The sequence below is a fragment of the Sesamum indicum genome, linkage group LG8 (assembly GCF_000512975.1).
Source record: "Sesamum indicum cultivar Zhongzhi No. 13 linkage group LG8, S_indicum_v1.0, whole genome shotgun sequence".
Classification (NCBI taxonomy): domain Eukaryota; kingdom Viridiplantae; phylum Streptophyta; class Magnoliopsida; order Lamiales; family Pedaliaceae; genus Sesamum; species Sesamum indicum.
The window spans coordinates 17330730-17344106 of record NC_026152.1 but is presented as its reverse complement, the minus strand read 5'-3'; the positions used below and the strand labels follow the sequence as shown (position 1 = coordinate 17344106).

At 35.8% G+C, this 13377-nt stretch overlaps 3 protein-coding genes and 2 long non-coding RNA genes across 6 annotated transcripts in view; 4 read left to right on the top strand and 1 right to left on the bottom strand.

The window, feature by feature from the left end:
- Window positions 1–2168, top strand: part of LOC105169099 (DExH-box ATP-dependent RNA helicase DExH7, chloroplastic) — a gene marked incomplete in the record, with an annotated part of 27613 nt that extends 25445 nt beyond the window's left edge. The window contains 5 exon segments of one of the 2 annotated variants that reach the window (XM_011089390.2): window positions 27–119; window positions 247–369; window positions 1118–1305; window positions 1399–1522; window positions 1839–2168. In XM_011089390.2, coding sequence (XP_011087692.1) covers window positions 27–119; window positions 247–369; window positions 1118–1195 — 294 coding nt within the window. 2 annotated transcript variants of the gene reach the window in all.
- On the top strand, window positions 2108–4639 carry LOC105169100 (uncharacterized protein At5g49945). The gene is made up of 3 exons (XM_011089391.2): window positions 2108–3325; window positions 3922–4125; window positions 4244–4639. Exons 1-3 carry the CDS (start codon window positions 2273–2275, stop codon window positions 4472–4474), a joined length of 1488 nt encoding a protein of 495 aa, XP_011087693.1. The 5' UTR covers window positions 2108–2272; the 3' UTR covers window positions 4475–4639.
- On the bottom strand, window positions 4421–5395 carry LOC110012439. The gene is made up of 2 exons (XR_002287614.1): window positions 5224–5395; window positions 4421–5121 (listed from the first exon to the last, which is right to left on the bottom strand). It is a non-coding gene; the product is annotated as an uncharacterized LOC110012439 (long non-coding RNA).
- Window positions 5425–6843, top strand: LOC110012438. The gene is made up of 2 exons (XR_002287613.1): window positions 5425–6002; window positions 6731–6843. It is a non-coding gene; the product is annotated as an uncharacterized LOC110012438 (long non-coding RNA).
- Window positions 7349–8014, top strand: LOC105169424 (protein ROOT PRIMORDIUM DEFECTIVE 1). Its single transcript, XM_011089816.1, has one exon. It carries the CDS (start codon window positions 7349–7351, stop codon window positions 8012–8014), a length of 666 nt encoding a protein of 221 aa, XP_011088118.1.

Genomic DNA, 13377 nt, shown 5'->3' with positions numbered 1-13377 from the left:
TTATTTTATTTTCATTATAACTGCAGGTTGAGACAAACAAAGTGTTCCTGCGAGACACAACTATTGTCTCCCCCTATTCTATATTGTTGTTTGGTGGATCAATAAATGTTCAGCATCAGGTAGCTTTCTCATCGACCTTATTAAAGATATTAGAATTGGCAGCTTCACACATTTTTTGCTTTTCCTCTGTACTCCTTAAAGCATGATAGCCAATGTTTTTAATGATGTCTGCTCTTGAGTTTGCAGAGTGGATTAATCATTGTAGATAATTGGCTTAAAATGGCAGCACCAGCACAAACTGCTGTACTCTTCAAAGAACTTCGGTTTACTCTTCATTCTATTCTGAAGGAGCTCATTAGCAAGCCACAGGTACTATATCCTGATTTTGCTGGTTAAAGATTGTCATGATTGTAGTCTCAGTTTGTCGTTGGATAAGGAATTAAAACAATCACTCCTTGTTTGTACCTCGTGCATATCATGTTTATACATGCTTGACGTTTAGTATCCTGCATATGATGGATGGATAGATCATCACCTGGATTGCTAGCTTCTCTTTCACCGAACCTTTATTGGTTGGATCCAAAAGTACATCATAGTCCCAGCTAATGTGACTAGACCTAAAATTGAGCCTTAATATATTTCTAGGAGTACCTGCACGCACGTGTGTTTTACTGAAATATTTTTATCCACTAATACTTCGTCATGTGTGAGTTTTGTGTCACCTTATAACCTGATAGTATGTTAGTGTGTCGATGTGGTTCCTGGTTGGATGAGATCACTGTTATTACAAACTGTGGTAAAATCTTGTCCAGCAACTGACTAGGAAAGCGTCTTTGTCAACATTGCTGGATGTAATGGTCTTGATTTGGGCTAGCTAGGACAGCAGTTATGAGAACTTAAACTAGGGCTAAGCCAATTTGCCAACTTAGAGTCTGCTGCTATGTTGGAACTTCTGATAGCGAACCATGCATTTCACCATCACATTAGCTATTGTTATTAGTAAAAACACTTAATTTTTTCATCATTATTTCAAGTTTTAATAAATCATGCAGGCTTAAAAGGGGATATGGTCTTCAGTTCACTAAATTTTCATCATATCACTTTACTTGCCTTCCAGAATGCTGCAGTAGTCGACAATGAAGTTATCAGATCTATAATTCACTTGTTTCTGGAAGAAGATAAACCGACCAAGTGACTTGTGCTATACTCATCCGGAGCATATGCTAGAAGCCTGTGTTTCAAGATGGTTGCATCTAACAAGACAATTGGTGTGTGCTGCTCCATTGAATTACAGCCTGGTATCTTGTGAGTTGTTAAAAAACATAGTCTGATTCATGTTTGCCAGCAGCCAGCCGTTCCCAACATATTGACGCCATGTTTTGCTAACTTAAAATGCAGGCTATTATATTCCCACAAAATGTTCTGGATGGACATGGAAGCTCTTGCATCATCAGTTGATTAATTTTCTGCTCAGTTAATATTCAGGAACATTTAGTAGGAGAAAAAAAAGAAGGTTATGTGGGTAAATTTCTCAAACTGTATGGATGGACCATGAGACTTTGAGCTTCTAATTATGTCTCATATTGTCAAATGTTGATGCTAGAAATTTTCATGTACTCTTTATGGCTTATTGTATTATTGTTAATAAGTTGTTGATATTTTACTGTATGACTAACAGAAAGAAATATCAACATGTATTTGTCATGACAAAAAAATGGAAGAATTTCTGGATTCTTTTTGCTTAACAAGAACATCCTTTCAATTTGCTAAACATGAAGAATAATGGCATGACATGTTATTTTGTCATCCATCCAACTCCTATAATCTCTTTGCTGCAGAGGCAGAGGGGAGAGTTTGAACAATCTAAAAGGCGATCTATACGGGAGGCATGAAGTGATGTTAAAGTTTCTACTCATAATTGGTGGAATGGAACACAAAAATGTAATTGACAAATATAAGTACGTAGTATAATTGAGAAATCAGAGTATGAATGATTGTGAATAAAAATATGAGGGTGATTGATGATGATAATGCATGCTTGTTCTCATTCATAAATTTCTGTCTTCTGAACACCATCGTGTATCATTTTTCCAAGTTTGGGATAATGAATATTTTACCCAAAAATGTCTCTCCTCTCTCTCTCTCTCTCTCTCTCTCACACACACACACAAAGTAATAATGCTACCACTTTGGTTAATGCGAGCAGAGCACTGCCCATTCACTAGTTGTTGAACACAATTAACTCAGACAGAAAGATCAAATAAATTCAAGAATGGCGAAAAGATTCTTCTTCTCCCCCCTCTCTCTCTTCCTCATCGCCATTCTCTCCCTCTTCCTCCACCTCTCCGCCTCCCTTGCCCACCCCCACTTCGAGGGGTTCGACGCCGATGATGATGACGATGATTTCTCCATCCCTGACCTCAAACCCGACGCCATTGTTCCTCCTCTCCGCTCCACCCCTCCTTCCATCTCCCTCTCCACTTCCACTCCCGAGTCTCACCATGGTCCCCCTTATTCCGCTGCCTCCCAGGCTGATTCTCCCGTCTCCGCTCACGACTCTGATTCGATACCCAAGCCCGCTTCCCCCTCCTCGTTTGATTACTGGGATGAGGATGAATTTGAAGGCATTCCTCACAACTTAAATTCGCCACCCGTCACTCGTGTCGTTGATGAATCTGCTGCTACTGTCTCTGAATCTGATGCGGGTTCCGGAGCTAAGAATTCAGACGAGGATCCGAGATCGGATGCGAAATTTCCAGAGAAGCTGACATCGTATTGGGTTGAAATTGTGTGTGTTCCGTTCTTGGTCTTGTTTACGATTAATTATTTCATGGGGAAAAGGGAGAATGAGAATATTGCCTTGGCATGGGCGACTAGGTTTGCAGCCAAAGACTCGATTTTCGATAAGAATTTCAGCTTGTTGGGAGTTGGGGAGACTGAGGACTCTCCGCTTTTGTTGAAGGAAGGACAGAATGTGTTTAGGTTCTATGCTAGTGGGAGGAGGTTCTGCTCAGGAGTGCTGGCCACAATGGAGCTCAAGAGCAGGCATGACTTGATCTCCAGGTTGTACAATATGGTGGTGCCTTGTAAGGATGAGATCACTTTCGAGGTTTATATGAGTGATGATGCGATGGACCAGGTGGTTTTTGCATTGGCGAGGAAGAAGTTGGCAAAGACGATGCACAAGGAGGAAAGGGACTTGCAGAGGTTTGCAGCACTGGTGGCGCCTCCAAGTGGGAGGAAGTGGGTGGCAGAGGAGCTGCAGATAGTGTCGGAATCCAAGGAGGTGGCGGGGGATTTGATCACTGATGTTGTGCTTGATCAGGTAGATTTTCTTTTTCTTTCTTTTTTTGGCTTCCTTGATATCTGGATTTTGCTTTCATCTTTTATATGTTATTTTATTGTTAATTTAGTTTTTGACTTATGTCTAAAGAATTGAGGGATTGATGGTAATATCAACTATGTAAAGCTATAGCTTAACTGGATTATTGGGTATTTCAGCGATTAGCTTGTCAAGTCAGTGAAGCATTGGTTGTGCTTATTATTTCAAGGCTTTCTTTCTGATGAACTCGTGTCAAGTTTTGAAACAAACGAACTCCCAGAACTCCTTTACATTGCGGAAGTATACAGAAGGCATCATAGGCTTCCTTAGCCCCTGCTCCCATCTGTCTCATGATTTCCAGACATATCATTGCAATCTTATATTATCTAAATCTATCCTATCCCCCATTATAGTGTTTCTTTGGAATCTTGTGCTAACAAATTCGATCCTATCATATCATGTGCTACTTTGTTACTTATCATGGCCCCGTCATCAATGTAATTGTAATGTTTCTTTGGAATTTGTGAAGGTTTTTGGTGATAAAGCTTTCGAGAAATTTGTAAAAGGATAATTGTAATGTTTCTTTGGAATTTGTGAAGGTTTTTGGTGATAAAGCTTTCGAGAAATTTGGAAAAGGATTCATCTCAATGCATTTCTCTGATCAACACTTGGGCTCGAACAAGAAGATGCTAGTGTTTAAGTTTGCCATCCCTGATGCTAACAACATGGCTGATATGACTCGACTGGTTGCTCTTATACCTTACTACATTGATCTAATTGGCCGATACAAGCTAAGCTCACATGTAAGTATAGTCATATATTTGAAACATTACCCATTTTGCTATAAGGAGTTAAATTTGTTCATATTTAAGCATTTTCTTATAATTTGATTGCTTGCTGACTTTCAATGTCGTGCCTCAGGCTCGATCTAAAACAGAAGCAGCCAGATTAAAGGTTGCCCAGGAGATTTACAAAGAACTTCAGAATGCGAGGCAAGAAGCTTTGCAGAAAAAGAAGGCTGATCAGAAAAAGAAGTTGGATGAGGCTGAATCTAAGCTAAGTGCTGAGGCTCTTCGCAAGAGGGAGGCTAAAGAGCGCGCCCGCCAAATGAAGAAGGGCATGCCAAAACTCAAGATGACTAGGGCTCATTAGATCCTATTTCCGAAACACTAGTGATGTTGTATGCCCATGCAATTGTTGTGAGTTACAGTAATTTTCGTTCAATTGAGGCATGATCCTGCTTTTATCTTCATCCTCAGTTGTGTACCTTAGACATTGTAGACATCATTCAACTTGACCACTTCAGTGGTTCCTAAATGTAGCCATAGTTCTACCATGAAGAAACAGGTAATAGCTCTCTTACCAGATCGCGGGAATTGGAAGGAAATCGAGGTGGTCGCAGTAACTGCCTTAAGAAAGTGATTAAGTCATGTGACTGCAGAATCCTGATGTTTTCTCCGAAAATTCTCACTGACCGTCGTTCCACTGGAACACTTGATGACTAGTCTAGAGATGTAGTAACAGCGACCACATTTAAGGTGCACAGCACATAACATTGGTTTGTATATATTAAAATAGAATAAAAGATGCAATATAGTTTAGGGTTGTATGAAGGCAGGATGGAAGGAGGAGCAAACTGAAGAGGGCACACTAAAAGTTAGCAAGACTTACCGACAATGAACCAACCAGTGAACAAACACCAATGTAGAACAATATATGCGTCTGTCCATATTGTGGAATACAATGAAATATTAGAATGAAGACGATTGCTATCACCAGTGCGGCGTATAAGAGAAAAGCTGCAGGAGATGCAAGATCATTTAAGCTCAGCAGAAAAAATACAGAATAATACTGCAATTCAATAAACCAGATTGGTCTAGAAAGTTGGATCAGAAATTGACCTGGCTCAGTGGCAAGGTCCCAGACTTCTCTCACAGATTCAATCTGACGTTCATGTGGAGCATGTAGGACAATTGTGGTAGAACCCACAACACATAAAGCACAACCGAGAATACCAAAAAGGTGTAGCCTCGTACAGCACTGCAATCACTCGTACACATCAGTAACCAAAACAAGGTACTGTAATTAGTTGAGGTCTCCCACATAGTAACATGCCTGATAATAATGCTGAGTGCACCAAGAGGGGTAACAAGAATGGCTGGGGCAAATGCAAAAATTTGCAATTTCTCCAACAATCACTGTCACAATAGCAAACAAAACACAAAATCAGTAGTGGGAAAGAACCTTTAATCAAAGATTAACTGTCTATGCCTAACACATTTAATTGTCTTACAGGAATACTTACATTTTCCTCCCTTGTTACTGTAGATAATTAGACAAGCCTCCAGTGGTTTGAGAATTACAGTCCTCCCTTGTTATTATCTCTGGCTAACTATCAGCCTCCTGTTAGTCAGAGTGGACATTTTTAAGCTGTGAAATTCTACAAAAACGCATCAAAGAAAGTGCAATTCAGCAATACATTATACACGCCACATTCTCCTGTCAGATTTCACGTGTTTTCTTTTCACCCCAAAACTCAAAAGCCTTTTCTTTGCTACGCCGTTGCTGCTGTCGCCGACCAGACGTCGCAGCGGCCGCGCCACCCACCAGACGTCGACGAGCTCTCCTTCTTTGCTGACAGTCCGCGCTCGCTTTTTGCCAATTTTCAGCATTGCACCAGGTAATTTTTCAACGATTGGAGTTGTTTTGTTGATGAAATCATGTAACAGTGATGTACTTTTGTTGAAATTAGATTTTTGGTTAGTGGTGGGTTTGTTTTATATTTTGATTTTGAAAGTAAGTTTTCATGCATGCTAAGTGTTTGTTGAAATGTCAAATTGAAGCACAAAGCTATTTGTATACATGATATATAACCATTCACTTTGATCTTTTACATATGCTTGAGTTTGGATTCATTTGAGTTGCTTGATCTTTTACAAATCCAATGTTTACTTAATAGAGTTGCTTGATCTCCATATGCAGTTGTTTCATTTTAAAATAATCATCTTTGAAGTCTGGATTTGCTGGATGCTTGAACTTGTGCAGCCTGTGATATCTTTACAGGTTAAACCAATTGGATATTTCATTCTCCTGCGGTACTCTCTGCCCATTTTTTAAAGAACACAAGATTTCATGAATCTAGTAAAACATAACATCTCAAGCTATTATGGTAAAACAAGAGGAACTACTCAACATGAAGTCAAAATAACTATAGTTTATAGTGTATAATTTACTTAGTTATACTACTGCTTAGGCTTTGGATATTCCTTTCTACAACATGCTTTTATCTTTCATTTCATGTCGATGATTTTTGCTTTTCATCTCTTCTCTTCGGCTATATTTCATCTCTAGGTTAAACACAATCTTGCATTAAGATGGTGATTGATCTAAATTCAGTTTTCCAAACAGAATCTCAGTTTGCATGACAATCAAGATCCTTAAGTCATGCTGTTATACAAACATGAACATTCTTGAAATTGGAAGACATGGCTCCAGTCCTCCACTTCCCCACCACCGTGCGTCACCATCTCCGCCGCCTCCTCCACCATAACCAATCCCGTACCTTCATCAACGCCAGGATCAAATGGGTCCGCGATCCATACCTCGATACCGCCGTAGAGAGAGAAAAAAACCTCAAACCCTTGCTCTCTCTCAAAACCCTCATCCTCTCCCAGCCCTCCCAAACCCTATCCCTCTCCACCATCTCCCCCTTGAAACCCCAACTCCACCTCCCCACCGCCGCCGAGAAGTTCATCCGAGACTACCCCTTAATTTTCAAAATCTTCCTCCCGCCCAACAGGGCCAATTCCCTTCCGCACGTTAAGCTCACCCCTAAAGTCCTCTCCCTTCACCACGATGAAATGTTGATACTTAGTATGTCTCATTATCGAAAAGGCGTGGCGGAGAGGCCGGGCTGGAAAGCTTCCATTGTATTTGATCGATATGTTCAAGTACGATTTGGGGTTGCCGCATGATTATTTGTTGACATTGTTGCTGGAATTCCCCGATTATTTTCAAATTTGCAATATGGGTTTTCGGAATTCGCGGGGTGACGCTGTTTTCGGGTTGGAGTTGATTTCTTGGAGGGATGAATTGGCAGTTTCGGAAATGGAGAAGAGGGCGAGAAGGGAAGGGGAAAGTGGAACGAGGGTTATGTTTTCGATGAATTTACCAAGAGGATTTGATCTGCAGAAGAGGGTGGTAGAATGGGTGGATGAGTGGCAGAAGTTGCCATACATTTCCCCGTACGAGAACGCATTTCATTTAGCACCAAACAGCGATCAGGCGGAGAAGTGGGCGGTGGGGGTGATCCACGAGTTGCTGAGTTTGCTGGTTTCCAAGAAGACGGAGAGGGAGAATGTGTTGTGTTTAGGGGAGTTTTGGGGGTTTGAGCGGGTGAGGTTTAAGAAGGCTTCGGTGCATTTTCCAGGGATCTTCTATGTATCGAACAAGATCAGAACCCAAACTGTCGTTCTGAGGGAGGCGTATAGAAAGAATCTACTGCTTGAAAAGCATCCATTGATGGTTATGAGAAACAGGTACATTAGTCTCATGAATCTGGTTTTGAGAAGGGGAAAACCAATTAGAAATGGAGTCACTGCCCGTAGAAAAGGATCAGCTTCTTCTTCAAAAGGAAGGAAAAGGAAAGATGAGGGCAACATGTGGAGGAGAAGCAACGATGAGGAGGATTAGTGACAGCATTTGCGAATGTCTTGGGTGAACAGCAACGGAACTTTGATGATGATGTTACTGTTCCGTTGAATTTCTGGATGAGGGAAATGAAAATGTGAATTACAGGAGTGGAGTTGAGTAAGATTCACAAAAGCAATGCTGCAACTGGATTGAAGCTATGATATAAATCTGGAAATAGTGTTGTCTTGAGCAAACTTGAAGCCAGTCTTCCTGTTTGATATACCTGAGAAAATGGTAGCTGAAAAGAGCTTGATTTTCAAGGCATTAACACACACACACTCATTAGAGTCTCTGGGCATTGTTATTCAAATTGTGATCATTTTCTGTCTTAGCAAATACAAAACAGAGGAGAGGGAGAAGAATTATGGTTGTGTCTGAGACGAGACAAGGTTTCTTACTACACCATTTCATCCTTCTCTACTGTCAAGAGATACATAGTAAAAGAATCATTTCTTGATTTTGGGGAAATTTTATCCACCTTTCCAACTCCGCCAATCACATCTCACTCTTATTAAATTGTATATCAATCACGAGTACTAAAATTTTATTAAATCTATTTAAGTAGTTTAATTTTAAGTTTAATAATTATTTCTTTTTAACTTATTAGTAAGTTGGTTATAAAAAATATACTGACTTCTTAATTTATATTTGAACATAATAATATAATTATTATTTTGAAAACGAAAAACAAAAAAGAAAAGACTGTAAACATAAAAAGTATGGGGATGGACGCAATTGTTTGGTTAGGTCCAATCCAACTCCAAGTCTAATCAATCAAGAAATAAAAAAGTGAAAGTGCTATGTCCAAACATTACAAGTGAGGTTTAGACTCAAGTTTCATAACTTTACAAAAATAAGGGGGGAAATGCAAGCGATATTTTATGATATTGCAAATGAGTAATTATTTTATTTTAAAAAAAATATAAAAAAAATTAATTATAATAATGATAATTTACTTATTTATAATATCATATGGAGTTAAATTATAATAAAATCACAAAAATAAAATTTTAGTTCAAATGTCAATATATATATATGGGTATTTTTTTTATTATTTATTACACTTATTACTCTATTGCTCATAGAAGAATTTACTGAATTAATAATTTATATTTTAATATAATGATATGAAAGTCATTGATCGTATCAATTTTTTATTGTCCCATTTTATCCTTTTATTTATTTTATTCTTTAAAAAAAATTATTCATAATTTTATTATTTTTTAATTATTTTAAAATTATATTTTTTCCTCTCAACCCATTATTTCATTTTTCTCTCTCATGTTCTTATTATTTATTTTTGCTTAAAACTTTCATATTTTTAATAAATCCACATTATTTTTTTTTTCTTATTTTACCCCACATTTCTTTTTTCTCAAATACTTCTTTCTTTTTCATCATCCCATTACGATTTGTATCTATTTATAATTTTTTTTTTTCTCTTCATCTCACAATATAATTTTTTATAGGATAAATTACCTTTTGTCATCTAAACTACGTCTGTTTTATTTAAACTACGACTGTTTTTACACTTTGATATCTAAACTTTTTTTTTTGTGTGTTAACTTACCATCTCAAATTTACGAAATTTGCACTTTACCATATATGATCGTTTTTTTTGCTGATTTTTTTTGTAGAAAAATATCATATGCTGTGCATATATGAAAAATATTGCATCACATAACTTTTAAACTTTACATGATTTTTTTTTTTTGACAAAAATACTTGTGAAAAAAATAGTTATAAATGACAAAGTGCAAATTTTCATAACTTGAGATATTAAGTTGTTAAAAAAAAATTAAAAGATCAAAATATAAAAAAATTATAATTCAAATAATAAAATATAATTATTATTTTTTATATGCTTATAAGAAATCGCACACAACAACAACTAATTTTTTAAAAGGGTAAACAATGCACATGAAAAACATGTCCGATATCCGACCGCCCATTTCAAATCAAATTCAATGTCATAAGATGTTGACATTAAAAAAAAAAAAAAAAAAAAAGGGATAATTAAAAAGTTATGCCTCCACTCTCCCACAGTCCCACTTCTCTCCTTGGCTCAGTAATTTTTGTAATTGACATTTTGCCCCTTCAAATTATATTATTTTTGCATATTACATCTTAAAATTTAAAAAATAGCATATTACACCCTCAAATTTAAATATGTAAAGTAATAATAAAATAGGACAACCAAAAAAAAAGAAAAAAAGAGAAGAAAATAGTGCACATTGTTCACGTTGGATGATGGGTTCTAACTACTTCCACTCTTTCTTGCAGTAGCTTTGGAATTCCAAGAAACCGCGTCCAACACCAACACCTACTCCGCTTGCTTTCTAATATTATTATCTCGATGAATTTCAATTTATTTCATGTGAGGTGGGGATGGAGAGGTCTGTGGTGTTCAATATTCTAACTACCTAGCATTATTCTCTTCATGAATTTCAATTTGTTTCACGTGGGCTCACGGTGGAGAGGTCTTCGGTCATCAATGTCCTAACCACCGAACATTATTCTCTTGATGAATTTCAATTTGTTCACATAGAGTGGAGGCGGAGAGGTTTTCGATCATCAATGTCCTAACCACTTAACATTATTCTTTTCATGAATTTCAATTTATTTAACGTGGAGTCTCACTCTCACTCTCACTCTCACTCAAGCTCACATGCACAAATAACTCCACAACACGGACGCGGTGCTCTTGCCCTTATTTTACATATTTTATTTTCAATTGTATATCGTATAGCATACGAACGTTCATCTAATGTCATAATATTTGAAATGTTGATCACTATGAGTTTCATATTTGGTTAATATGTTTTTTTAATTACTTCCGTAATAACATTAATATATTAAATTCCATCATAACTTTTAAAGCTAAGCATGTAAAGTGGAACAAAAATAGGTCCACACACGTGCACTTGGTTTATTGATGAAGAGTAGTTGGAAAGTTCGACTGTCGATAAAAATAATAATAATAATAAATTCAAATTGCGAATTTAAAAATTTTAAAGCACAATAGTATCTAAAAACTCGTACATTCAAATTACTGATAAGAAGGAGATTGAAAAAACAGAGTTATAAGTGGAGGGCCCCATTGGCCTTGATGTGGATTAAACCTAACTATGTACGACATCAACTAATCATACTACCTATTAATAATTGTGATACTTACACTTAATCAAAATCCTTCTTGTCCTTATTAATAAATATAACAACATTTGTTGAAAATGTTAATAACATGATTATTTGAGTAAAAGTGTTTTATTACATCAGTATCTTAATATATTTGATAAATAAATGAATAAGTAAAACACATAGTCACGGAGACCAAAACCTTAATTTCATCGCTGTTTATGAGAACAAAATATAATTTTATTACAAGAACTAATTAATGTGTGAATGATTGTGTGGGTCACATCAATTAGAGATGAGGTTTGCATATTAAAATAGAATTTATAACTTGTAATTCTATTAATTATACTTATAAGTAACTTGAAATTAAATGAGCCATGACTTTTCAAACAACCAAATTAATTAATTTTCTTCACTTAGTGCAATTAATGGGGCAAGTTTTAATTAATTAATTCTCTATGTACACTCAACATATATGTCTTATTATATTATCATATATATAATAAAAAAATAAAATTGGAATCAACATTAACTATTAAAGTACAATTAATTAAAATGTACGGAACAACTTATATCAATATTATTCACCACAGTCGATGAAAAATTTAAATTTAACCACTATTTATCATAATTTTTGTTGTAATTAATGTTTTGGTTTCACCTAAAAATAAAGACTAATAGTCATTATACGAGCAACCGTTGTTGATATTAGTTTTCACCATAATTTATTTTATTTTAATTATGAAAATTAATCATAACATAAGTCATATTTTGTGCACCAATTGAAGCGATTGACAATAGTTCAACACGTAAATTGTGTTGATTATTTGACATCAATTGCAAAATTGGCAAGCTATTGAATTTTCTACACTCAAACTATCTTAATCTTATTACCCATATATGCATATATATATATATATATATATCACGTACAACACAAATTGCAAAACATACAAACAAGGATTAACCAACCATAATTTAATATCTAATATGTACTAAATAACGTGAGATATCGTCATATTTAATTATGTATATTTTCTTGTTAGTTGGCATTTGAAAATTTCAAATTTATGTTTGTAAATTCAAATCTAATAGACTTATATAATATGAATTTAGAATTTTCAATTCAAATACAATTTAAAAATTAAATTAATAATCGAACAAGTCAGCCCCACTAAAAGATATATACATGTGACGAGGATTAATATTTATTTCATTTCAAAAGAACGAAAAAGTTCCTCACTTAAGGGCAAAATAGACAAAATCCCACAGGACCCACGTGCCCGCTCGCGGGTTGGGTCTTTAGAGCCTCAACCCGTGCTAGGACCCGCAAATCTACCTGGATAGCAGTACAGGCTCTCCATCACACGATGAAAGGTAAAATCACCCAAATTATTACACGTGACTCAGTTAACACTGTACATTTGGTCCTTATAAATACCCAGACACAAATCATTTGAGATAACCTGCATTTATTACTTTCAATTGTATGTCTGTGGATTGCACATTTCTATCTTGATCGAACTAACTTGAGCGTCGGAAGATCTTAGTTGGCGATGGTTCCGACTAGCCTTACGTGCGTATTTTAATCTTCAGAACCTATTAAAAATCTAATCTAGAGAGAATACATGACTTATTTGAATCAGTTTAAGAAAGTTGCATATTTCGAGTCAGATCAACATGAGAATGAAGAAGAAGAATATATGAAGTCATTAATAAAAGTGGAGTTTTATAATATGATGGTTTGTGTGGTTCTTACATGTTGAAATTATGGACATATTCTAAGTTGGTATTGAGCTGGATTGTCATAATTTCTATTATACAAAAGCATGCGAACATCACCATCCTACTCAACTTTCCAACAAATCTTAGCCATATTCATGCTAACTTGCTCTTTATTTCTTTTGATAATTAAACATCCCTTTTTTGGGATCGATAAACTCGTTGTGGCGGCTGTCCCACATAGGATTCTTAATCGTCACGTACGTATTTCTTTTTTTTTAAATATTACTCAACTTAGTAATCGTAGTCCCACTAACATACTAGTAAGTCAAACTCAACTATCACCGAATCTAATATTACGGGATAGTTATCGTTATTTCATAATACACCTAATTAAAACAACATATTCTATATTTTGAATGAGACTTGAAATAAAAATTGGACAGCCGACTACAAAACCACCATGGTGTTGGTGGTATTCATGCTAACTTTTGTTATTAATT